Consider the following 24,719-nt stretch of genomic DNA (forward strand, 5'->3'; position numbering starts at 1 on the left):
TTTTAAACATGCAAATTTGTAGAGGTATATTATAGTCGGTCACAAAGTATGCGCGATTCCTTGATAGCTTAGAGGCGTGCATGTCGGTCTAGTATACAAAAGCACTAAGGTTCGAATCCCAGGGTGAGTAGTTATTAAATATAGTTTTCAATATTAATAATGTAATGTTACTTAACATATTAATTTAGTTTACAACATATATTAACAGCAATTTTTAAGGAATTCATAAAAAATAATGATTATCAAATTAGAAGATTTTAAGGGGAAATTTTTTTCTTTAATTTTGGGTCATGAATGCGACCTGATGTAGCCACGATTTTCAGAGCTGAATCATGCTTTCTTTTCGGGCCTGATTCCGCTCTGAAATTCAGGTCTGAATCAGGGGCGATTTCGAGACAATTTTCACGCCGGAATCCGGATTCGAAATCCGGGCGGATTCTGACCTGATTCATGCCTGAAATCGAATTCCGGGCCGAGAGGACATTTTCAAAAATTTCAGTACAAAATTCCGGGCCGCTTGTTCTAGCTTTCCGGTTGGATTCGGGGGTGATCCGGGGGGATCCCGGGTGAATCCAGGGTGATTCCGGGGCGATTGGTACTGCTGGGAACTAAGAAAACTATTACAAGTTTCTTTAAGTTTCAAAAGTAAAGACCTTCCATTTGAAGTCTATAATTAAAGAAGCAAGAAAAATATAGTTTGGAATCAATTAATATACATATATTATTTTCATATATTATATATATTAACTATATAAATTATTTAAAGATCTCTCTTAAAGGTAATAATTCTCTTAAAATTTCCTTATAGAACTTCCACTAGAAGATGATAGAAAATCTTAAAAACATGCTTTAAAATGTCCTATCTCCTCGAAAAATCTACATGGTATAGGCTAGGAAGGCTTGAATGGTCTTGATAACGCCCTTCCTTAGATCAGACTCCTCGGAGATCTTCACCAGCTTGGTGCCCATCTTCTTATAGTCCTCCGAGTAGACGAACAGGAACTCCTGCATCCTGCCCTGGACCCACTGGCACCAGTAATGGGTATTGGAGCCCTCAGGTCCCTCGGTCGATCCGGCCAGGACCTTGACGAAACGATGGATGATTTCCAGCAGAATACCCTTGACGGCCACCTCCGTGTCGTCCATTTCTTCCAAAGCCTTAACCGTTTCGGGACTGCGTTTCCGAGGCAGCAGTCGGGAGGGATGCTTCACAGTACGGACAGTGGCATGCAACAGCTCCCAGATGTACATCTTGGTGAGTTCCACGCGGAGCTGGGGTGCAAAGATCCAGGTCACCACGTACTTGGCCTCCACGATCTGCATTCGGATGAGCTTCTCCACCACCACGTACTTGAACTGCTCGTTTCCGGCCCACAGCTCGAAGACTCCCTTCAGAATGGCATGTTGCTCCGACTCGCTATGGATGAGTTGCTGTAAGGATTCATTTTTTAATTAATTTTTTAACTTAAGGACTCAGAAATAAACCTTAAAGACCGTCTGGTATCGGGTGAGGGTGGCGAAGGTGTGAGTGAACGACTTGGAGCCTATGTGGAGGCACACCTGGGTCATCACATTTATCTTCAGAAGATGCAGATCAGTACTCCCCGTCAGGATGGTGCTGATCTCGGTGGGCTCCGCCCTCCGTCCCCTCATCGCCTCCAGGAGCAATTGGGAGAGCTTCGCTCCCGGCACCAGCTCATCTATGTACTTGAACTGGGGATGTGGAGGTGGTGGCAGGAAGTGGAGCATGTTCTCCGGTAGCACCTGGGTCATGTTCAGGTGATAGGATAGCCGGCGACACTTCTTGATGAGCTCCCGCAGGAAGACCGTCTTGGTCTGGAAGTCGCCGGAACTGAACATCTGGCTGCTGTTGAGGGCGGAGGCACCAGTACAGCCCTTGCCCCACTGGCCCCAGTGCCAGTTGAAGCCAAAGTTGCTGAGGTAGTGGGAGAAGAAGTTCACCAGACGGTCGAAGCAGGCCACGCTCATGGACTCCAGCTGGGCGTAGATGATGTCCGCCCCCTGCATCACTGCCATCGGGATCTTGTCCGGCTGACGCTTGCTCAGCTCCACCAGGATGGAGCCATAGTTGAGGGTGATCCACGGCGAAGTGGGCAGCTGCAGCATCTCGCCCAGGATCACCTCCACGATACAGAAGTGGACCGGCATCAGGGGCTTCGACTTGGCATAGTTGCAGAGATGATCGGAGCAGAGCTTGCGCTCCAAGTGATGTACCTTGAGGATCTCCTGGATTTGAACCTCCAGCAGGTGCCGTTCCACGCTCAGGACAGGGGGCATTTGCAGGCCATCCGGGCAAGTGAAGAAGTCGAAAATGCGGAACACCACCCGGGCGGGGGGATAGGCAGAGATCTGGGTATGCGATGGCATCTTAAGGGGGGGCAGGACATGCTGCAGGGCGGCACTCAGGGTGTCGTCGAAGGCCAGGTACGGGCGCTGGAGGAGCTGGTGCTCCGGCTCTAGCCACTGCTGATCCCGCAGTCGCTCCACCTGCTGCCAGAGCAGGTCCAGGTAGTCCATTTGGGCGCAACCGCTGCCGCCATTCCAGATTCCCAGCATCGCGGCATGCAACGGAATGCGCTTCTTCACATAGATCTGCAGCGTGAGGAGAAGGCCCTGGAAGCTGGCCGACTTCTGTTGCAGCTCCTTGCCGACCGACGGAAGGGTGGACAGCACACAGAAGGCCAGCCAATCCCGGCGAGCCTGCGGAACTATATCAGACACTTCGTCGCCCTCCTCCACCTCGACGCACTCGCTCAGGAAGCAGGTGAGCAGACTGATCAGCGAATTGCAAGTGACCACATTGCAGTTGAACAGTTCCACTATAAAGGCCATGATCCCGTGGGAATTCTTCCACTGATTGTCCTCCATGGAGGTGCGCAGCTTGTGCATCATAAAGTGGACGCACTCGGCTCCAAACTGGAAGTTTCCGATATTCAGGAGACCCACAAAGGTGGCATAGGCACTGGCATGGGCCGGATGATCGATCACACAGGAGGCCAGGATGCGCAGGACAGCCTGCTTGCTGTCCTCCAGATTGTCGTTATAGAAGTACGACAAGTCCTCCAGCTTCAGCTCCATGGAGCAGCCGTTCTGGATGCTCAGTGCCTTCATCAGTCGCCCAAAGGTCTCCACGGCGGTTTCGTTGTCCAGCATCTTGACTCTGGAGGGCAACAGGCGACGCCTCTTAGTCGGACGGATCATCAGCTCCATATCATCATCAGTACTGGAATAGTCACGTGTCCGACGGTAACGGTCCCCCATTTTAAAATATTAAAGTTTTTGCTTTATATTAAAAAAAAAAAAATCACTATTCGATTCTAGTTTTTCAAATTTTTCTGTTTAAATTATTTTGTATATTTCTTTCCCGAATATTTTTTTAAATTTATTGTTTTTGTTATTTTTCAGGTTTTTTGAAGTCCTATTAGTTCAAAGGTTCTCAATCGAATGAATATTTTACATTTTATTATTGGGTATTGGTTTTCGATTTGAAATTCCAATATCAAGGCCTACTGTTTTCTATTAACTGGAACACCCAATTTTAAAACCGATAAATGACATTTTTAATTTAAATTTATGTTTTATAATATAGCCTACTAGTTATTACGTTATAGACCGTTACGAAGAGTCTGAAATTTAGCAATTTTTCGAGCTTATTTTTGAAAATTTAGTGGGACCTGGTTGTCTAAACAATTTTTATTATTGAAACATTATAAATTTCTGCCAAATGTCTTTTTTATTATAAAGAAATAATGAATAAAGTATATTCTAACATATTCTTAAAGTTTTTAAGATTCAAGCTAATAACTTTAGATAAAATAAAAGTTAGCTAAAAATGTAAAACTAAGTATTTTTTTTAATAGTTTCAAATAAAAATCACCACCTACATACTTATCAAGTATATTTTATGGACAAGATTGTTTTCTACAGTCTTTGGAGTTAAAATAATTAAATTAAGTTTAATAAATCCACTTAATAATAAAATAACGGTCTAAAGTTAAACTATCGATATCTATAAACTATCGAAAGGGTGACCAGAGGCAGAATTTAGTGGGATTTCCCATTATTTTAGCGGCAGAGCTTGCAAAGACAAATCTGGCCACACTGACATATATCGATTGAAGCGACCGACAACACTAACACCACAGGGCCAATCGGAGGGAGTCGCATGCAATTTGTTTTGTTATTAATTTTCCAAATATTCTCGGGCTTTGTGCTGCTTCTGATTGTGATACACTATATCTATTACATAATAAATGCGATTGCCGGTGATCTTCAGACCGAGAAAATCGAACATAACCAGCGCAAGAAGCAGCCGCAGCAGCAGCAGCAGCAAAATAATCGCAACTCTGCGGCCACCGTTATACGCCCCCCGACGCTCAACGCCCCCCGTTTTCCGTCACCTGGAGTAGCAGCTACAACAACATCGGAGCTTGGACTTTTCATAAACAATTTGGCAAATTCTTCCTGTTCTTCGGCAAACACCATGCAAACAAACGATGACGCCAAGTTTATTAAAAAGTGCGTATGTATGAAGTGCTGCCGTGTGGGTGTGCAAGTGGCAGAACAAAAGAAATAGCTTAAAAAATCAGCCAAAAAAAAAAAACAATCAACCAACGACAAAACGAAACGAAACAACAAAAAACATCATAAGTACGTCAGAGAGCTAAAACCCACTCACCTTGCCTTTGCTCTCTGGCCGCAGGTGTTGTTGTTGTTATTGCTTGTGCTCTTTATTGATTTTCCACTTGCCGCAACCTTTTGTTACCATGCGTGTGCGTCCATTGGTGTATGTGTGTGTGTGTGTGAGGAGCAAAAGCAAAAGAAAAATAACAACAAAAACGAGAACAACAACTTGCAACGGACATTAGTCACACAGAAACAAATTACTTGGCCCAACAAATGGTTCTACACTTGTATAATATAAGCCCCAGCAATTAGTCAGAATTTATGTTCCTTAAAAGCCTAATTTTTCATTAATTTTGTATCAACATCTGTTACATTGTAAGATATATGCTAGAGTTAATAAGTTTTAAAATCATGTAAAAATATAGCACACTTCTAGGGTTACACTGACAGAAACAACAAACAAGAATAATTACATATTTTAATTTGTCACTTTTTAGATAATTAATTCCCATCTCTAAAAAATTAGCATACACATTTGGTTATTAACCCTTATCCTACCACACATCTGTAATTTGTCCTCCCCCCTTTAACCCCACATAAATAAAATATTATTTTCATACAAAAATAATAGCATTTATCGATTAAGCTGCCCCCCCCTCCAAACAAGCCACAAAAATTTGTTTCCTGTGCACCCAGACAGACACAATAAAAAAAAAAGAACATTATTACCTCATTACGCATTGACCCGCATAATTTATGATTGATCCAACAATATTTACTTTTTTAATCAAAATAACAACAAAATATGTTAAACGCCCAACAACAACCAATCCGAAGGAGGTGGAAAGGCGGCTCCATCGAACCGCATCCCACGGACAAGGCGCTGATTGTCAACTACCAACTGGAGGCCACAGTCTTTGGGGAGCCCAACAATCCCATGATTGAGGAGAAGAAGGTACACTAACAACATAAGGGTTAATCTTAGGGGTGGGGGAAAGATCTCAGTTGACATTGAACGGGGTAATCGATAACAAACGGGGTCGATGGCGGGTCATGCTCGAGTATCGAATAAAGCGACTAGCAAAAAAATATCCAAAAAAGGTTGGCGGGTCGGGTCTTTGCCCTCGATTCACGTTTTATTCCACTTATATGGAGTTGGTTTTGTTTGTTTGTTTTATTTTTATTTTTATTCGCAATTGTAACTGACTATAAACAAATAAAGAGTTGAGTTTCAGTTACGGAATTTAGTTTATTTTTTTTAAAAGTTTGTTGAAAACTATTCACCCACTTTTATTCCCAAGAATTGGTTGGACAAATAAATCATAAATATTTTTAACTTAACGAAACTCATTGATAAATTTATTTTCTTTTCCAAAGCACTGTCAGAAAATCATCAGACTTCGCTCTCTCAACGCCAAAACAGATCCGGCGGCCTTGGCCCGCGAAGTGGTGGAAAAATGTGATCTCATACACAAGTCCCAACTTAACGACGTTGAACAGATTATATTCTACTTGAAAAACCGCAAGGATAATGCTAGTAATGGTAAGTTAATAATTTAAATAATTAATTAAGTAAAACCTTAATCATTTAATAACTAGATATTCCAGACAACAACACACACAGTCGGAGATCGGCGGCCCTGCACAATTCCCACACTCGTTCCTCGGCCAGGTCGCACAGCAGTGTGGCCGCCATGTCGAGTAGCACTGGCAGCACCGGGATAGGCGGTGGAGGAGGTGGCGGATCCACCGTGACCAATGGCGGAACGAATGCCTCAAACGCCGCCACTCCCACGGCAGATGTTTCCATCAATAATATCGATGAGTACGTGGAGCTTCTGTATGAGGAGCTGGGAGAACGGATTCGAGGCTCAGCGATGATCCTGCAGATGGCACGGAATCCGGACAACCTCGAGGAGCTGGAAAAGAATGGTTGGATGATCCTTTTTCTTATTATTTATAAGATTATTTCATTCCCTCTTTGATTTCGTAGAAGCCTGCCTCAGCGCTTTGTCGCGTGTTCTTCGCGAGGATTGGCGCAAATCCTTGGACCTGTCCACCAACATCATCTACATCTTTTTCTGCTTCTCCACCTACACCAAGTTCCATCCACTTATAGTGCAATATAAGGTAAGAAAACTATCCAAATTATTGTAGAAGTATCCTTAATGTATTTCCCTTTTAAAGATCGGATCCCTCTGTATGGATGTGATCGACTACGAGCTGCGTCGCTATGAGACGATGAGGAATGAGCTGGATGTGCGTAAGCAACCGAATGGCTCCTCCACGCCGCACTCGGCCAAGGCCAGCAAGGAGAAACTCAACCGCAGCACGGATGACTTTCTGGACATCATGAACGAGGAGAAACCCAAAGAGGTACCTTTCCAAAAACATGAATTATTCTGTAAATTTTAACTATAAACTCCTCAAACTAGATGGAACCTCCGCGTCGTCGCATTCCGGAGCTGAAGCAGCGACCCAAGTCCGGGAACTGGAGTAGCTTCCATGGCTCGATGTCGTCGTCGCTAATCAAGAGCCAGATACTGAACAGCAGCTACCACGAGGCGCTGTGCGCGGGTGGATCTCCTGCTGGCGATTCGCCCACCGTGTCCTCCGAGTTCAAGGCGCAGAGCAACGAATCGCTGGACAGGAACGATCCAAAAGTGAAGAAGGAGGAGATCGATCGGCTGAACAAGCAGCTGAAGATCTTCGCCAAGAAACAGGAGCAACTGCTGCGCGTGGCCTTCTACCTGCTGCTGAACATGGCCGAGAACGTGAAGCTGGAGGAGAAGATGCGTCGCAAGCACATAGTCAAGATGCTAGTCAAGGCCCTGGATCGCCAGAACATCGACCTATTGATGCTAGTCAGCACCTTCTTGAAGAAGCTATCCATTGTGGGCGATAACAAGGATGAGATGGGCTCCCTCAATATTGTGGCCAAGCTGCCGCGATTGTTCCAGAGCAATCACACGGATCTGGTGCAGGTCACCCTGAAGCTGGTCTTCAATCTCTCGTTTGACGGCGGACTACGGCGTAAGATGATCGGCGCCGGCTATCTGCCCATGCTGGTGATGTTCATCAACGACGAAAAGCACCACGGGATTGCCGTCAAGATCCTCTACCACATGAGCCTGGACGACAAGGTGAAGGCGATGTTCACGCAAACGGAATGCGTCCAAATGGCCACCGACGCCATAATACTCAACTTGAATGTCAAAGTCGACCTGGATCTCATCGCCCTGTGCATCAATCTCTCGCTGAATCGCCGCAACGCCCAGATCATGGTGGAGGGCCAGAGACTCCACAGCCTCATGGATCGCGCCTTCAAGTACCAGGACGCTCTGCTGATGAAGCTGCTGCGCAATCTCTCGCAGCACGAGTCCCTCCAGCTGCAGTTCATCGACTATGTCGGCGACCTGGCCCGCATCCTCACCATCTGCGACGACGAGGCCTTCGTGGTGGAGTGCCTCGGCATCCTGGGCAATCTCGCCCTCACCGATCTGGACTACTCGCAGATCCTGCAGAACTTCCAGCTGATACCCTGGATTCGGCAGCTCCTCGTGCCGTGCTCCCGACTGGATGACCTTGTGCTGGACACGATCGTCTATCTGGGAACGTGCGCCTGCGACGAACTGTGCGCCCTGCTCTTCTGCCGGGCCAAGGTGGTTATATCGCTGATCGAGCTGCTGAAGGCCAAGCAGGAGGACGACGAGATCGTCCTGCAGATCATCTTTGTGTTCCAGCAGATCCTGCGCCACGAGAGCACCCGGGAGTACATGATCAAGGAGACGGAGTCGCCCGCCTATCTGATCGATCTCATGCACGACAAGAACGAGGAGATCCGCAAGGTGTGCGACTACTGTCTGGACATCATAGCGATCAGCGACAGCGAGTGGGCCAAGCGGATCAAGGTCTGACTAGTTGTCTCCTGGGTAGTCCCTTATCTCACATACCCTCTTTATTTTCCAGCTGGAGAAGTTCCGGAATCACAACTCCCAGTGGCTATGCATGGTCGAGTCGCAGCAGGATCAGGACAATGAGCAGGACTATGCCGATCAGGAGGACGAGTGCGACAATGACCTGGACACGTATCTGCGATCCGAGTATCTGGACAACGTCGATCTCTACAACAACGACAACGCCGACAATGACAGCAACAGCAACAGCAACAATAGCAACAACAATCCGGCCAGTCCGGCCATGTCCACCTACAGCAGGCCCCTCAGCACGTAGGTTTCCGGACATACTCCTTAGTCCATGTCCTCTCTATGACTTTTGTAAAATATTTTATCCAACCACACCGTTTCAAAGTCAAGTTTTAAGCAAGTTATTTGATTTTTTGTACTGCCATTCACAATGCAATTCGCTTTCGTCCCTAATATATGCCGTCCAGTCCGATTTCGTCATGAAATTAATAATATTTATTGGCACTCTAAACATAAGACTCTAATGTTTTAGGTGTATATATTAATCGTCATTCAAGAAGCGCATCTCCCAGCCATCAACCTAAATGTTAACCACGTTTTATTATTTTAAATTAGGTATGGGAAAATTCGAGAGGAAAATTTGACTTTGATTTTCATTTTTCAAATAGGTGACGACAGCACGCACGGCCGAAAGTGGGCCGCAAGGCAACTTCTATATATAGGCGATTAATTAATAATCTGCTAAAGCACTCCGATCGGTATGAAATCTATATCAATCGAAAGTCTTCCATTACCAAAGAATAGTTTCGAAACAAAGTTAGGTTCAGAGAGAATTGCAAGAGAGAGGTTTTTAAAAAGAGTGTTTTTGAAATATATTGGTTTTAATTCGAGATTTGTTTCTTTTTTCCAAAACTTTTGTCAAAACTTTAACTATCAAAATATAAACTCCTGTAGATCGAATTTTTTGATGTTTAGATTTTTGATAAATTACAAAAAATATACATATATTTAAATAATAAAATATACAATCTATTTTTAGTTATCGCCGCAGTCAGGATCTCGACGATCTGTATACCATGACTACCAGTTCCAAGTCCCAGGGCTCCAGTGACAATAACTTCATGTTCAAGTCCAACAAATCCCTGGACACCGACGGCCTCCACGAAGAGCTACTGATGGCCTAGAATGGGGAAGATATGGATCCAGTCCCCCAAACCCCAAACTCGAACCCAAACCGAACAAACTTCAATTAAGTCGCTTCTGCAGATGCCTCCCATGATGCCCCCCATGTACATGTTTAGTCATTACCTTTACAAAAAAAAAAACAAACCACAAATGAGAAATGATAATCCCAGTTTTAAAGCAAATTGTGAGCTTTATGATGTCTCCGGGGAAACCGCTACTTATATTATATGCGATTTATATAAGATATATTATATATATATATATATATATACGAGATACTTTTCACGCTTGTTAGTCAAAGACGTTCAAAGCATTTTAGAGAAGCGGCTACTTTGTACTCAAGACATTCAGACAAAAAAAATTCAACAAAGCAAACGGCGCACAGTTACGAGTTTAATTTTAGTTCGAATACGCTTCAATCCTTAATTTGTTTGTTATCTGATAGTCCTTAATTTATTGAATCCTTGTATTATTAATATATTACCTTTTATTGCTTGGCCGGCCTCCCACTCAGTTACCCTGCAATGCAATTATTGTGCAATAATCTCACTCGAAAGTATTAAGTCGAATGTTTTTAGTTATACACTTAGTTTATACTCCTTTTTATGGTTTTTATTTGCGAACTCTATGAACGAAAGTCAAATTGTAATATTAAACGACGGGCGAAAACAAACTGAAGACAAAAACCCCGAAAAAAATATATACAAAGCTAATGTAAATGTTTAAAAAATTGTATTTTTGGATGGAGGTTTTTTTAAAGGTGAGTAGAGATTGAAGAAGAGAATGTATGATACCCGATACTTATTGAGAATTAAGGGGGAAGACTTGACGAGCTGGACAATTTTTTATTATTTAGAATATATTTTCATTCTTCCAGAAATGTTATAAGCTCTACAAGTACCAAATATATGGTGTTGATCGAGAGTATAGATTTAAGAAAATAATGTATGATACCCGGTACTTCTACCGGTAGGGAGAAGACTAGAGTAGATGGGTAGTAGATGGGTAGACCATTCATCATTATTTAGAGTATATATTGTTTATTCTTTAGCTTTTATATGCTCTACAAGTACAAAATGTATGTTTTTGAATGAGATTTTTGAAAAATTAGTGCATCATACCCGGTACTTTTCGAAAAGGGAGCTCTACTCTATAAGATACCTTTCGAGGCAGGGATAAGACTATTGATAAGCCGAAATATTCCTTTTCGCAGTAAAATTACTAGATATAATTCTGAATTTGGTTTTGAAAAAGAGGTGCTTAAATGATACCCGGTACCTTTCGAAAAGGCAGGAAGAAAATTACTTCAAATAGGCCAGATTGATTAGGCCAAATTGATCCAAAATTTAGGAATATACGTTTCTTTTTTCAAAACTTTCATATCCTCTATAAGTAACAGATATATAGTATGATATTGAAGGAGATTTATGAAGAATGAGTAAATTATACCTGGTAACTATCGAAAAGATAGGGAGAAGATTTGATCGACTAGAGTATTGATTGATTCTGATTCTGAATAAATTCTATCAGAAGATTCTATATTTGTTTTTTTGTTGGAGATTATCGAAATATGAGCAGATAATACCCGGTACTTTTTAAAATAGGCAGCTCTATAGAATGTATCTCAATAAGAACGCAGAATAAAACCTGTAGAAACAGCAAACACAATTGAAAATATAGATTTTTATAATTTTGCTTTTATTTTGTGTTACACAATAAGGAATATTAAGTTGCAGTTCGTATCCGAAACATACTTATGACAGAGGCTAGACCGATAAACATGCAAATATGTATATATAATATATAAGTAGAAGAATATGCTCTCTAGTTATTGTTGGTATACATAAGAATATACAAATACGTTCACTATATTTATCAAGGTAGCAAGGCGAGGCCTTCTAGCATACTATGTTCCTCTAAAACTATATCTCGATCTCGATCTCGATCTCGTTTCACATTCTCGTTACATCCTCAGAATATCTGTTCAGCATTTCCATTTGATTTAACGATAAAGTCTTGCCATCATCGCTCTGATTTCTTCGATTGGATTATGTTTCATCTGCCGCAGTTGGACTTAGATTAGGATTTAACAAATTTATACATATATAAATATCAATCAGACACACGTTACATATATAAATATAAATATATATATATATATATATATATAGAAAATATCAAATAGAGGAGGAAACAATTCTACAAATACATCCACCTAAAGTCTAAACAAATATCGCGGATCGCGGATCGCAGCGGCTAGTCCAGGTAGTCCATGGTCTTGATGAACTTCACCACAGACCCGAAGAGCGTCCAGTAGAACTCGTCCTCGCCCACGAGCTTCTTGCCAAGGAAGCAGCTGATGTACTCCACGGTGGACAGCAGGTACGGAGGATTGGCCTGCAAAGCATCGATTTGTTATATTTTGTTTCTTAAGAGGATTAGGATCACCAGCTCACCATTATTACAACATAGATGAGCACTGGCAGGAGGTCATCTGCAGCTGGGACACGACCACTGGACATTCGCAGCAGACTCATGATGCTAGAGATGCAGCTGGAGGAGGAGAAGATTTAAAACAAATAGGAATAAAAGGTTTAGGATCCACACTCACTTGATGATGCACTGAAGCTTCTCGCGCGGCGTCTTGTAGGCTGCCATGTGGCAGAGCTGCTGCTGGGCGAAGGTCCAGGGCGCTTCGCCCAGGTACTCCTGGGCGATGCACAGGGCCGGATGGGCTGGATGCACAAATCGCTGGAGCTTGCCGATGTGCGCCGAGAGAACTTCGTCCCGCGACACGTCAGCATCTTCGTTGGGAAACATCACCTGCTCGTACATCTGCTCGAGGAGCATCCTCTCGATGGCCACCCGGGCGGCGTCGAGCTGCCACTCGTCCTGGAGATCGGCACTGGAGCGCAGCTCCTGGAGCAGGTTCTCCACGAACTCCTCGGTAAGTTCCACCCGCTCGTCGCTGGCCCTCAGCTGGGCGAACTCCGTCTGGAACTGCTCCAGCTTCTCCTCCTGGGCCGGCCATCCCAGATACATCCGGACCAGGGCCTGGAGCAGGCACCGCTGGCAGCTGCGCGCCTCTACGCGCAGTCGTGCCTCCAGCTGCTCCAGTTGCTCCGATCGGAGGAGCAACTGTTGCCGGTGGCGCATCAGGTACTGCAGATAGCTCTGCCGCCGCTCCAGGTCCAGCTGCAGTTCGGCCAGCAGCTGGCCGTGCTGCGGCCTCTCCAACTGGGCCAGACACCGCAACGCCTCCGCCACGTGCGAGATCTGGGGCAGGCGCTGCAGGCTGATGCACTGCGCCAGCTGGATCTGCAGGTAGATCTGCAGCGGTGTGGCCATCGTGGAGGTGGTGCTCGTCGTCTGTCGGAAGTCGCCGCTGTGCAGGTCCGTCCTGGAGAGCACGGTCCGCAGTTTCTGCTTCACGCAGCCGAAAGCCACGCCGGGAAGTTGCCTGAAAGGATATGATGCTGGATAAGATGCTGGAATCAGTGTTGGGACAACCACTTACCCTCCGTTCATGTGCTTGTGGAGATGGGCTGCGCCCCCGCCACCTCCGGCTGCCGATGCGGACACTACACCCAGGCCATGGCCATTGCCGGTGGAATCGGAGTTGGTGGCCTCGCTGGAGCTGCTCACCTTGCGACGGTACTTGGCCAGGATGTCCTCGCTGCTATCACAGTAATGGGGGCCGATGTTGACACATCCGGCGCTGGGATCGAAGCTGACGCTGCGATTATCGGCGGTTTGGGAAGTGGAGGCAGCACCTCCGGGAGTATTTGCCTGGGAACCGGAGGAATTCGAGTTCGAATGACCCTTCGTGCTGGTGCCGCGACGATTCTTGAAGATTCCCTGTTTCAGTTTGTTGAAAATGCCAGCGCTGTGATGATCTCTGTCCCTGTCGCGATCCCTATCCCTGTCCCTGTCCCTGTCCCTTTCCCGGTCTCTCATCCTGTCCCGCTCTCTGTCGCGTTCCCTCTCTCGCTCTCGATCCTGGTGGTACGGCTGTTTCTCCTTGTCGGCACTGGCGTCGAAACTAATGCTCTTTGGTATGGCTCCGGTGGCTTTCGAGGGTGGTTTCAACCCGGATGCACTTGCTCCATTGCCGAGTACTCCATTCGAGCCACACGGCCCGGCCGAGTCTTCAGTCTCCAGGCCCAATCCGGACGACCTGGAGCTCTCCTCCAGCTGCAGCTGCCGCGTCTGGGCGCAGAGCAGCATCTCCTGCTTGTCGTCGTCCGTTTTGGGCAGCATGCACCTCAGCATGATCTCGTGGTTCTCGTAGTTGAGGCTCTGGTGGCGACGCATGCTCCCGGCCAGGATGCCATTCCTCCGACCATCCACGATGGCCGATCGCTGCTCCATGGAAATGCGACGGTGCTCCACGTTGGGCGAGGAGCTGCCAGCTCCTCCAGCGGCCTGCTCGTCCTGGTTGAACATGTCCAGGAGCTGCTGCACCAAGCCCGGAGGCTGGTCCGCCTCCCTGTTCCGTTCCAGCTCCTCCTTGTCCTCGCTGCAGTCGCTGAAGTCGATCAGATCCCTCTGTTCCAGCTGCTGGTGCTTCTTTTTCTTCAATGCGGATCGCTCGCGCTCCCTCTCCCGGTGGTGGTGATGCTCTCGATGATGATCCCGGTGCTCCCGGTGATGGTGATGATGATGGTGCTTGCCCAGCGGCGGCGGCGGCTCCTCCAGGTTGAGGCTCTGGTTGCTGATGCTGCTCTCCGCGGAAGTCTGCCGACGCATGCAGGAGGTTCCCATCAGGGGAGTGGTCTTCCGGCCACTGGAGTCCGCTCCGCTGCACTTGTACTGCTGCTGGAAGTTGCTCTCGCCGCCCAGGACATGGTAGCTGGTCCGCACCGAGCTCCTGGCCAGCGAGGAAGCGCCCTGATACAGATGGGCATCATCGTAGGAGTTCACCGCATCGAAGAAGGCCGAATCCTCCTGGCTCCGCTCGCTGACATTGCCGCGATCTGGGTCCGGGTCGGGATCGTTGTCGCCACTGCTCCCAGGCGTCTGTTCGTCCTCGTCGTCGTCGTCCAGCACCACAGCCAGAGGCGCCGTCGCTGTTATGGAGACATTATCGTCCGTATCGATTTCGGCCAGCTTCTCCGAGTCGCTGGCCAGGACATCCGTGCTCCAGTTGCTCTCCGACCTCTGGTCCGAGGCGTCCAGCTGGGGGACAGCCACTCCTCCCGCCCGGGCCAGCGCCTCCACCACAAAGTTATTGTCTCCGGGCAGGACCACGGCGGATGGTATCAGCGGAGTGGAGAAGTTCCGATCTCGATCGCCACGTTCACTGCCGGTGGCGTCCAGGGTGTTCTCCGAGTCCGAGGCCAGGACGTCCGTCGACCAGGTGTCCGAGATGATGCTCACGTTCTCGTCCCCTTCGAACTTCTTCAACTCGAACTTGCAGAACTTGTCCTCGATGTCCGACCTAGCCTTGGAGAGCAGCATTTTCTGCATCTGGGGATTGGCGGCTGCTCGCGCATGGACGCCATGGTGATGGGCCAGATCTCCGCCAGCCCCGTCGCCATCGGTGACCTGCGACGAGGGCGTGTCCCGGCCGCTGATGTTCGGAGTGCCTCGTCCTGAGACGTTGGCTGAAACCATGTCCGACAGGTTGTCCTCGTTCTCGTGCACATCCCGCTCCTGCTGCTCCTCCAGGTCCAGCGAGCTGGCCACCGAGTGGGCCGCCTCGCTAATCGCCTCCAGGTTATCAGAGTTGCCGATCGAGGCATCGTCCTGCGGTCTCCGCATCGCCTCCAAGCTGCTCACGTCATCGTTGTTGGAAGAGGGAGCCAGGGGGGCCGTGGTGACCACGGCTGGAAGTAGATTGCTCCCGTCCTGGCCAATGCAGTTCATCTTGAGCACCTCCTCCTCCGTCAGAGGCTTCAGCTTGCTCTTCGCTCCCGCATTGTAGAGACTGAAGACCAGAACTGGGTCGGTGGAGGAGACGGAAGAGGAGGATATGTCCAGGGGATCGGTGGCTGGTGGAATGGTGGCGCCGCAGGAGCTCAGGCTAGTGTTGCTGCCGCTGTGCGAGGAGCTCTGCTCCAGGTCGGCAGCCGCGCCATTGGTGCCATTTCCATTGGTGGCTTCTGGCGGAACGGGCGGAGCAGGCTGGACCGCCGGCTGGTGATTGCTGCCACTGGTGAAGCTCATGCCCTTGACCAGCTTCTTCTTGGTGGCCTTGCCCAGCCGCATCAGACTCTTGTTGCTCTTCTTCCCCTTCTCGGGACTCTCGCGGGACTCGTTCGCATCCTGACTGGGCGTTGTTAGCTGCTGCTGTTGCTTCGGTATCCGGCCCAGAATCCTCTGGAGTCGCTGCCTCTCCTCGGCGGAGACATCGAACTCGTCGCGGGCGGTCAGTAGCCTGAAGAACTCGACCAGCTGCGACAGTTCCCTTTGATTGATGGCCAGCTGGGAGCGCTCAAAGTCCGATTGCTGGGGGAGAATGGCCACCACATCCTCGCCAGTCTGGCCCAGCATCAGCAGCTCCATCAGCTGCACCAGCTCGCTGTCCTCGTCGTTCAAGGCCAGCCTCTGCAGCAGTCGCACTATCTGGTTGAGATTGTGGCGCATCCTCTCGCTGACATTCACATCGATAATGCCCAGGAGATCGGCACTGGCTATCGCCGGGGATATGAAATGGGTGAAGACGAGATCCGTGAGCAGTTGCCGTATCTCCTGCTCCTCGTAGCGCAAGCTCTGCCGGAGCTGTTGGCTCAGCGTCTGCAGCAGCCATCGCAGGGAGCTGGGAAAGAGGACCCAGCTCTGTTGCAGGCTCTTGACGAACTCCTGGACGTGGGAGTGGAGTTTTACCAGAGTCTCTGCATGAAACCTAGCCACATTCCGCTGATACTCCTCGTCGCCCTCCTGGCCGAAACGCTTCTCTCGCTCCCGCGGCGTAAAGGTCTGCATCAGTTTGTGCGGATCCAGATCCAGCCAGATCTCGTGCTCACTCAGCACACTCATCAGGGGCGCGTGCAGAGCTGCCGTGAGGAAGATTCTCGCCGAGAAGAGGCTCTCCACCAGCCGCTGATACAGGCGGGCGAAGGAGCTGCTGTTTGTCCTTATCAGCCTCCTGGGCTGATCGCTGGCCAGCAACTGGATCTCAATCAGCTCGCGGAGCAACTTGAGCAGCAGCTCCACATCCTTGGTGTTGATGGCGTTACCGTACAGTCCCGTGGCTATCGTGTTTATTATCTGATTCAGCTGGCCGGCCGAGAGCAGCGACAACCGATCCGCGGTGGCCAGGGACAAGGCCAGCAAGTACGGTGTGTTGTACAGGTAGTTGAACAGATCCTCGTAGGCCAAAGCGTGCTGAAAGAAAGGTAGATTCGCTTAATGAATCCCAGGGATTACGAACCGTACTCACCTCATAAGGCAGCACCTGCTTGGCGTCCATAAACTGGGCACTGTCGTAGGCACTGGCTCGTCGGCAGGATTGCAGGGGATCATGATCCGTCCGGGAGAGGAGCAGCTCGTTCAAGATCTGTCTCTGCTGTGCACACACAAAGGACAACTGCAAGAGGAGGAATCAAAATTAAATAAATGGATTTAAGAAATCTGATGCTCATGCTTACCTTTGTAATGGTTCCAGCATTCGTTTCCAGGGTCCCGTTGAGCTGGACAAAGGCAGCCTGCTCCTGCTGGATGAAGAGCTGCTCCTGGCGCAGGGTGCGGGCCAGGTCCATGATCTCCAGCAGATTTCCAGCAGCTGGAGGCTCCATGGTGCAGCCGCTGCTGGCTGAAAGTGTAAAAGTTCTATTAATTTTTAGGAAAAGTATATCGGAACGAGTGCCATTGATTTGGAATTATAGACTACACCCACTCTACGACCAGTTCCGCATTAAGTATTCATCGAATTTTGCTTTTTAGCTGCAATCTGTCTCCGGATTCGCAGTTTTTCCATTTCCCACGACAGTTTCAGTTCAAAACTGCGCAATGCCCCCCATTTAAATGGCTTTGCATTATTGATGGGACTGTGGGGGGACTGGGCGACACTTTATATCAGTTTGTTTGGCTTTTCGCCTCTCATACGGAATCCCGCCCAAGCTGTCAACTGGCCAGAATGTGAAAGGTGGGCGCCAATTAATTAATGAGAATTAATATTTAAACGATTGGGGGCTAGACAGTACATGGGTACTATGGGAACTATAAGCACTAGTAGCAAAAAAAATTATATGGATGGTGATTGTTTATGGTTTAGTTAGCACTTTTGTGTTTATATTGAAATCGCCACTGGCGACCTTATTCCGATTTGTTTACACTTGTGACGTCAGAAATCAGAGGGGGAAATCGTAATCACGCGCCCAACTCTAATGCTCATCTCTAGCTACTGAGTACTGTAAGTGGAGCCCTAAGGGGGGAAACAAAAAAAAAAAAGAGAGGAGAACAGACAGCATCCAACAGGCAGGAAGAGCAGGCAGGCAGATGTCGGCGGAGAAGAATCGCATTTCGCAGCTCGCCTTCCTTATTAGATACTCGTCGGTTTGCGGCAACACTTACTATGTCGTGCTTTTAATCTCGGCTTTTGTTTCATTTTTTTGTTGTAGTTGGTTTTTTTTTAGGCCTTCGTCAAGGGCAGACATCAATTACGAAAGCCAATGCCCTAGCACACACACACACACACACTGTCTATCGCGCTCATACACTTGTTCGAGTTGGGAGGCCCCCCCTCCCACTCACACAGGTGAGAGCGAGAGGTGGGGTACTGCTAGGACGTCCGTCTGTCCATCCCACTCATACCCCCTCGAAACTAACGTCTTGCAAAGAGACAGCCGCAAATATTTGCGCTTCAATTAACGGGTGTTTGTAATGCAAGTACTATGGGGGTCATCCTAATAAGTGTAAACAAAAATCTTGCTTTCTTTTTTGAAATTTCATGATAATTTGAATCGAATAAGAATTTGAATAAATAAGAAAAATATTTATTTTAGATTTTCGATAAGATAATAGTTACTCAATATTTCTTTGATATTATATAAGAAATACATATATTTCAAATCAGACCAAGATAAGGTAGAATTAATCTCATTAGCCAAGATCTGATTGGATTAAGTAATAGAGTAATATTTTGCATTAATTATGGGCAATAAATACTTAACCTTTGGTGTTAGAAATTGGAGCCACAGCGAATATGAGGCTTGGGAACCGAATATGAGCAATTGTATTTTCAATTTTATCTTATCGATAAGTGTGTGAAAGTCTTGGGAGGCGTTTTCAGATAAACAATGGCTCATACGTGGGATTATAAATACATATATGTATGGTTGGTGGGTGACTGGTGTTCTGTTCTACATACATACATACATACATACTATATGCATAAGTGCGTACATACGGATGTACATAATGTACATACCAAAAGCGGGGGAAACAATGGCAATAACACAAAACTGCGGAATGTGCAAAATAAAACCAAACAACAACACAACAAAAAATACAAATAAAAAATAAAAGAAAAACACAAAACAAAACTGATTTGTTGCGCTCATTTCACACAGAAAAGGAGCACGCGGGGGGGGACGGTGTGGGCGGTGGGAGGGTAGCTTTAATGGGGGGTGGACATTATCCCCATCCCGCTTCCACTAATTCGCTCCCTGTATGTGTGTTTGTGTGTGTGTGTGCGCGTTAATAGTTTAAGTTATTTGGTGTACCAAGCACTGAAAATAATACCAATGAATGAATACAAAAAAAAAAAAAAAGAAAAAAAAACACAAACAAAATGAAAAGTAAAACCAAAGCGTAGGTCCGTTATGTGGGTATATGTACTACATACATATGTATGTATGTGTGTATGTGTGCTTCAATGTGGTTGTTGTTGTGTGAGTAGGCGAAGGCCATTGGAGCAGCTTTTTGTTGTTGTTGTTGTTGTCCCCCAATCGCCCTGCGTCTTCATCTCCCTAATCCATATCACTTAATTCCTCTTTTTTAATGTCTTATGAATGAAAGTCTTGCATTTTAAGCATCTTTGCAACATTTTCAGACAAACGCAAGCACCGAAAATTCACACAATCAATGGCACGCTTAATTGTTGTTATCTTTGGCGATTTTCATACGATTGACGATCGCCTACTTACTCTGCGATTGTAATTAAAAATTAACTTAAAAAAGAGTGCGTAAACAAACGAAGGGAAAATAAAAAATTATCACGGGCTCGGGCAACAATAAAACGCGTCTGTGGGCAAAGGAAAACAACAAAAACAATCAGAGCTGCCAACTTGGGTAAAATCAGGTTTTCGGCACTAATTGCCTATCGATAGTTGGGTGGCAGAGCAATATCGATATTTTCCCCTAATATACCAAACGATGAGTGTTCTCATCTCTAGTTCAGTAGTTGCGATAGTGGCGGACCTATTGACATATCGATTATGGTCCGCCTCTAACTAAATTCTGGCGTCAGCTGTTGTTTTTTTCTGACAAACAATCATTTAAAACGTATTTTAGCCACAAATACTTATCTTGACGTCACATTTATTAAATAAACAAAATGCCTAAAGTGCGCCGCAGTCGCAAGCCACCGCCAGATGGCTGGGAACTCATAGAACCCACTCTAGAGGAGCTCGAGCAAAAAATGCGCGAAGGTAAGGAAAGCGTGCCAGGTGCGGAAGAAAATGCTTACACTCTACGTTTCTTTTTCCAGCTGAAACCGAACCGCATGAAGGAAAACGAATCACAGAATCCCTCTGGCCCATATTTAAGATCCACCACCAGAAGACTCGCTACATTTACGATCTGTTCTACCGTAGAAAGGCCATTAGCCGGGAACTGTACGACTACTGCCTGAAAGAGAAAATCGCCGATGGAAACTTGATTGCCAAGTGGAAGAAATCGGGTTACGAGAATCTGTGCTGCCTGCGCTGCATCCAAACCAGGGACACCAACTTCGGTACCAACTGCATCTGCCGGGTGCCCAAATCCAAGCTGGAAGAGGGTCGCATCGTCGAGTGTGTCCATTGCGGCTGCCGTGGATGTTCCGGTTAAGCGCTAAATTAGCTTAAGCCGGTTAATCCCAACTGTCCAGGGAATCCATAGAATGTAGGAAATACCACAAAACATGTAGCACCGTAGTTTCCATTGTAGAAGCCAATTTTTTTTTCTTCGCCTGACAGGTTTCGCTCTAGTTTGTAAATACATTTTATAGAAAAAAAAAAGAAAAAGCCGATGAAATAAACGATTCTGTGAAGTGACAAACTGGAAAAAGCGAAATGCCGATTTCCATTGTCGATGCTGTAAATTACTCAATGTAAATCCTGAATTGGCAGGGGGTCATCTAATGGGCCGCCCACGCAAACTATATCTACAGTGAGTATTGGCCAAGGATGATTGTTTTTTTCGCTTTATTTCGAAAAGTAATATATAATTTATTGAATTTGTTATATTTATATCGTATTTTAGATCAAATATCCTTGAAAATGGCAGTGTAAATGTCCTGCTAATGGCTTTGTCGTCTCCGTTTCTTTGGTCCTTTAGCCGATATCTACTATACATAGATTTTAATTTAATGCCTTGGAGAATTTATTGCTGCGCTGACATAATTCAAACTCAATGTCGCTGGAGATGTGGATGCGGCGGATTCTCCTCCATGTCCGTATTTATGGCCACCCGCTTCTCATTTTAATTTATTTCATTCTACTCGAATGTCACTGCAAAAAAAAAGTATGTTATAGTTTTAAAAATGTATGTTTAGTATGGAATTTGAAAGGAAATTAAAGGGTTATTAAAGGTTTCTGATTCTAAAAAAGAAAGTTCTTTAAACAAGGAACTCTGGAACCTCTGAAAACATTTCTCCCAGTGTCTATGTCAGACTTCAAGTGCTCCTGGGCGTTCTGGACGCTTAGGGGCTAGGAGGTCAACTGGGATTTGGGGCGAAAATGATTATAAATGGTTTTTTAATTATATTTGTCTGCATATTTCCTCATTTTCCCTCCCGAAATAGACGTCGATTTTATTGTGCTCACATGGAAAATGGGGAAAAATGGAAAATTATTGTCCATCTGGCGATGACAGCTTCTACCCTCATTTGGCCAAATGAGATATTTGGAATTAAAACCGCTTTCGGCCACTAAAACTACTCAATTGTGTTGTCAATTATTGCGAAAAAGTTATTTCCAGGATTTATTGTCGATTATGGCTCTCTTATTTATCACATTTTCTAAAAAAAAAAAAAAAACAAAGTCTGATTGTTTTCAAAATTATAGGATTTTAGGAGCCAGTTGAATATACTTCTAGACTTTTTTTTATTCTCATACAACAAATACTTTCTAAAGCATCGAAGTGCATACATAAAATTTTTGTAATAAAAGTTTATAGATAACCAACCGACACTAGAGGCCTCTGATCGATAACCGGATGTGGACATCAAGTGGATAGCCACCACTGTTCACATCACAGCCCCATAGAATCAGGACACACTCTTATCCAGGAGTTTAACACCACATTTAACCACATACCCATTATCCAGAGACAGACATCCCTCACAGGAATAGGAATACTACATAAAATATATATAATATATATATATATATATATATATATCTATTACATCTATGGGGGCATGGACGTCAAGAGCTGATACCGACGAGGACGCGACTGAGTATTGGGACGCCTGGGATTCGGACGATTCTAATCATTCTGATGATTCTAAAGATTCTTATGATTCTGATAATTTCAAAAATTCCAATGATTATAAAGTTTCTAATGATTCTAAAGATTCGTATGATTCTGATAATTTAAAAGATTCAAATAATTTCGAAGTTTCAAATGAATCAAAAGATTCGGATGTTTCAAAAGATTCTTATGATTTTAAAGATTCCAGTGATTCTCAATATTGTAAAAATTTTAAGGGTTCTAATGATTCTGATGATTTGAAAAATTATGATAGTTCCGATGTCTTTGTTGATTTTTATTATTATGTGGAGTATCGTTACCGTGAATTCGATCGTAAGTACATTTTTTATTATTCCATAATTTTTTTGACAATTGATTTTTACAAAAAAAAAAAAAAACTAGTAGAGTTTAAAACTCTAAAAGTCATACTTCATATATTGTGATATATGAGATAGATATATTATATATTTTTCTAAAACTGAAACATCAAAAAAAAAATAGAAATAATAGAAATAATAGAAAATATGATCAACATGTTTGGCCATTTGTCTTCATATATAGCACGGGATCCACTAGAGTCCTCCTCGGATGCGTACAGTGAGTCATCGGGCAGTGAGTATAAGGACTCGACTCCATCGTCGCCGGACAGGAGCAGTAGTGATTCGTATCCTTCGACGCATGACGAGTACAGTGAGTTCTCCGTGCCGTCATTGGACTTGAGCGAGAAGTCCTCTTTCGTCTTGCCGAACTTTGAGGGCGATACATCGCCCTCCGTGTACTCGTCGCTTTGTAGCAGCCCATCTTCGGACGATTCGTCCTTTAAATTCTCACCGGCTCTGTACTTGGATGCGAATGCCTTGTCGACGGATCGTGGCCTACAATCGCCAACCCGTACACTATGCCATGGATTTAATTCCATATTATTAGAGCTGTACGCCAGCCATGAGTGTCTGTGGAATATAAATCATAGCAAGTTTCTGGACAGTGCCGCCAAAAGCCAGGCCTGGCGGGAGGTGTCCTGGGCGCTGGAGGAGCGAAGCGTGGGCAGTGTCTCGCCAGATTTCTGTCGCCGCCGGGTCACTGAGCTGCGCCACTTCGAGAGTCGCTATCGTCTGCGCCAGATGCGGGAAGCACAGCATCATCGACGCGTCGACAACAGTCGGAGAGTGGTCGTTCATGCGGATCCGGAGACGCTGCAGGAGGCCGAACAGAAACTGATCTGCTCCAGCTGCTCCGCATCCAACTCGACCACTTCGCTAGGGGGCAGTCGTAAGTCCCATGCCTTTATCAAACGCCAGGAGTTCCTGCAGTGTCCCATTCGGGACATTTCCATGTCAGGCGGGGATCAGTTATTCGAAGATAGATCTCTGGAGTTGCTATCAGAGGAGGGCTATGAGCGGTGCTTCCAGTTCCTTGACAAGATCTTTCAATGAGAAAGGTTAGCTCTAACATATCATTACTATTCTAATATCCTTTTTGTTTTTTTTTTTATAGATATCCTCCTCTTTCCACGCAGGAAGACTAGTTCGAACATAATATAATCACATTAAAAACATCAAGACTATTCAAAATTACGTGAAATGATGTCAAGGCCTAAAGAAATGAGAACATTTGTTAATTCTTGCAAGGATTTTATGGAGGTCCTTATGGAGAGAAACGATGTCAATTGAATATACATTTAATAAAAAAATGATTAGGAAAAGTGGGAAATCGATCGTTACTCTATTGCCTGAAAGGATTACTGCCTCCAGTGGCTGTTAAATTAATGATTCCACTGGTTAGGGGTGGTGGGATTACCCCTTAATCCCAGATATCCCTGGGAAGGGGTATCCACAACAAGCGGTAACTTGTTTCCATAATGAACCCCTACTACCTAGGATGGGGGAGTTCCACAGATACCAGATATCAGGTAGTAGCCTAGGGTCTCTTATCTCCTAGGGGTGATTGTGGCAGCTATACATATTATTACACTTCACAGGCCAGATAAGGATAACCCTTATTATGATATGTGATATATGGTACCTGGTACTTTTTGATTTAAATTCAAAATAGACACACTCCAAATTATATCCCTAAACCACCAGAAGCCGAAAAGTAAATCCCTAATCATCCGATTTAGGTAGCTCATTCCGTCACTTCCCCTTTTGGCAATGTCCTTTTTTGCCAGGTAGGTGGAGAAACCCCTAATCCCTTTGTTTACATCTCTGGGATTGGCTGGCCAACATCCCGAAAAGAGGTAGGACCAGGTACTCCTCCATCCTCCTTTAATTTCGACACAAACAAGATCATAAAACCCAAAAAGGGGCTGTCCCAAGATCCGATCATTCATGACCAATAATA

General features: G+C 45.7%; 5 protein-coding genes across 11 annotated transcripts; 3 read left to right on the forward strand and 2 right to left on the reverse strand.

The window, feature by feature from the left end:
• Positions 1-697: 697 nt before the first annotated feature.
• LOC6505251 (nuclear cap-binding protein subunit 1) lies at positions 698-3,499 on the reverse strand. The gene is made up of 2 exons (XM_001965592.4): positions 1,486-3,499; positions 698-1,431 (listed from the first exon to the last, which is right to left on the reverse strand). The coding sequence occupies exons 1-2, from the start codon at positions 3,280-3,282 to the stop codon at positions 877-879; spliced, it is 2,352 nt and encodes a 783-aa protein (XP_001965628.1). The 5' UTR covers positions 3,283-3,499; the 3' UTR covers positions 698-876.
• A 591-nt stretch (positions 3,500-4,090) lies between these two features.
• LOC6505014 (kinesin-associated protein 3) lies at positions 4,091-10,481 on the forward strand. Of its 6 annotated transcripts, XR_004310176.2 has the most exons (10): positions 4,091-4,539; positions 5,485-5,602; positions 6,025-6,190; positions 6,247-6,579; positions 6,641-6,777; positions 6,835-7,023; positions 7,083-8,558; positions 8,617-8,876; positions 9,242-9,331; positions 9,613-9,744. XR_004310176.2 is itself a non-coding variant. In XM_014904762.3 (9 exons), the coding sequence occupies exons 1-9, from the start codon at positions 4,187-4,189 to the stop codon at positions 9,755-9,757; spliced, it is 3,168 nt and encodes a 1,055-aa protein (XP_014760248.1). In that variant the 5' UTR covers positions 4,091-4,186; the 3' UTR covers positions 9,758-10,481. The 6 variants fall into 6 exon arrangements, 5 of the variants coding, with proteins under 5 accessions (XP_014760248.1, XP_032307873.1, XP_001965627.1 ...); XM_014904762.3 differs by lacking the exon at positions 9,242-9,331 and having other exon boundaries at positions 6,256-6,579; positions 9,613-10,481; XM_032451982.2 differs by lacking the exons at positions 9,242-9,331; positions 9,613-9,744 and adding an exon at positions 9,106-9,197.
• Positions 10,482-11,435: 954 nt separating this feature from the next.
• Positions 11,436-19,987, reverse strand: LOC6505249 (receptor-mediated endocytosis protein 6 homolog). The gene is made up of 7 exons (XM_014904840.3): positions 19,850-19,987; positions 17,351-17,514; positions 17,143-17,289; positions 13,276-17,087; positions 12,370-13,218; positions 12,215-12,311; positions 11,436-12,155 (listed from the first exon to the last, which is right to left on the reverse strand). Exons 2-7 carry the CDS (start codon positions 17,495-17,497, stop codon positions 12,015-12,017), a joined length of 5,193 nt encoding a protein of 1,730 aa, XP_014760326.1. The 5' UTR covers positions 17,498-17,514; positions 19,850-19,987; the 3' UTR covers positions 11,436-12,014.
• Positions 19,988-20,099: 112 nt separating this feature from the next.
• On the forward strand, positions 20,100-21,006 carry LOC6505015 (protein BUD31 homolog). The gene is made up of 2 exons (XM_014904763.3): positions 20,100-20,353; positions 20,413-21,006. The coding sequence occupies exons 1-2, from the start codon at positions 20,260-20,262 to the stop codon at positions 20,751-20,753; spliced, it is 435 nt and encodes a 144-aa protein (XP_014760249.1). The 5' UTR covers positions 20,100-20,259; the 3' UTR covers positions 20,754-21,006.
• A 986-nt stretch (positions 21,007-21,992) lies between these two features.
• On the forward strand, positions 21,993-24,085 carry LOC26513933. Of its 2 annotated transcripts, none has more exons than XM_032452072.2 (3): positions 21,993-22,712; positions 22,941-23,817; positions 23,896-24,081. In XM_032452072.2, the coding sequence occupies exons 1-2, from the start codon at positions 22,319-22,321 to the stop codon at positions 23,810-23,812; spliced, it is 1,266 nt and encodes a 421-aa protein (XP_032307963.1). In that variant the 5' UTR covers positions 21,993-22,318; the 3' UTR covers positions 23,813-23,817; positions 23,896-24,081. The 2 variants fall into 2 exon arrangements, with proteins under 2 accessions (XP_032307963.1, XP_014760353.1); XM_014904867.3 differs by having other exon boundaries at positions 21,994-22,712; positions 23,874-24,085.
• Positions 24,086-24,719: the final 634 nt, after the last annotated feature.

This window comes from Drosophila ananassae, chromosome XR (assembly GCF_017639315.1).
Source record: "Drosophila ananassae strain 14024-0371.13 chromosome XR, ASM1763931v2, whole genome shotgun sequence".
Taxonomy (NCBI): Eukaryota; Metazoa; Arthropoda; class Insecta; order Diptera; family Drosophilidae; genus Drosophila; species Drosophila ananassae.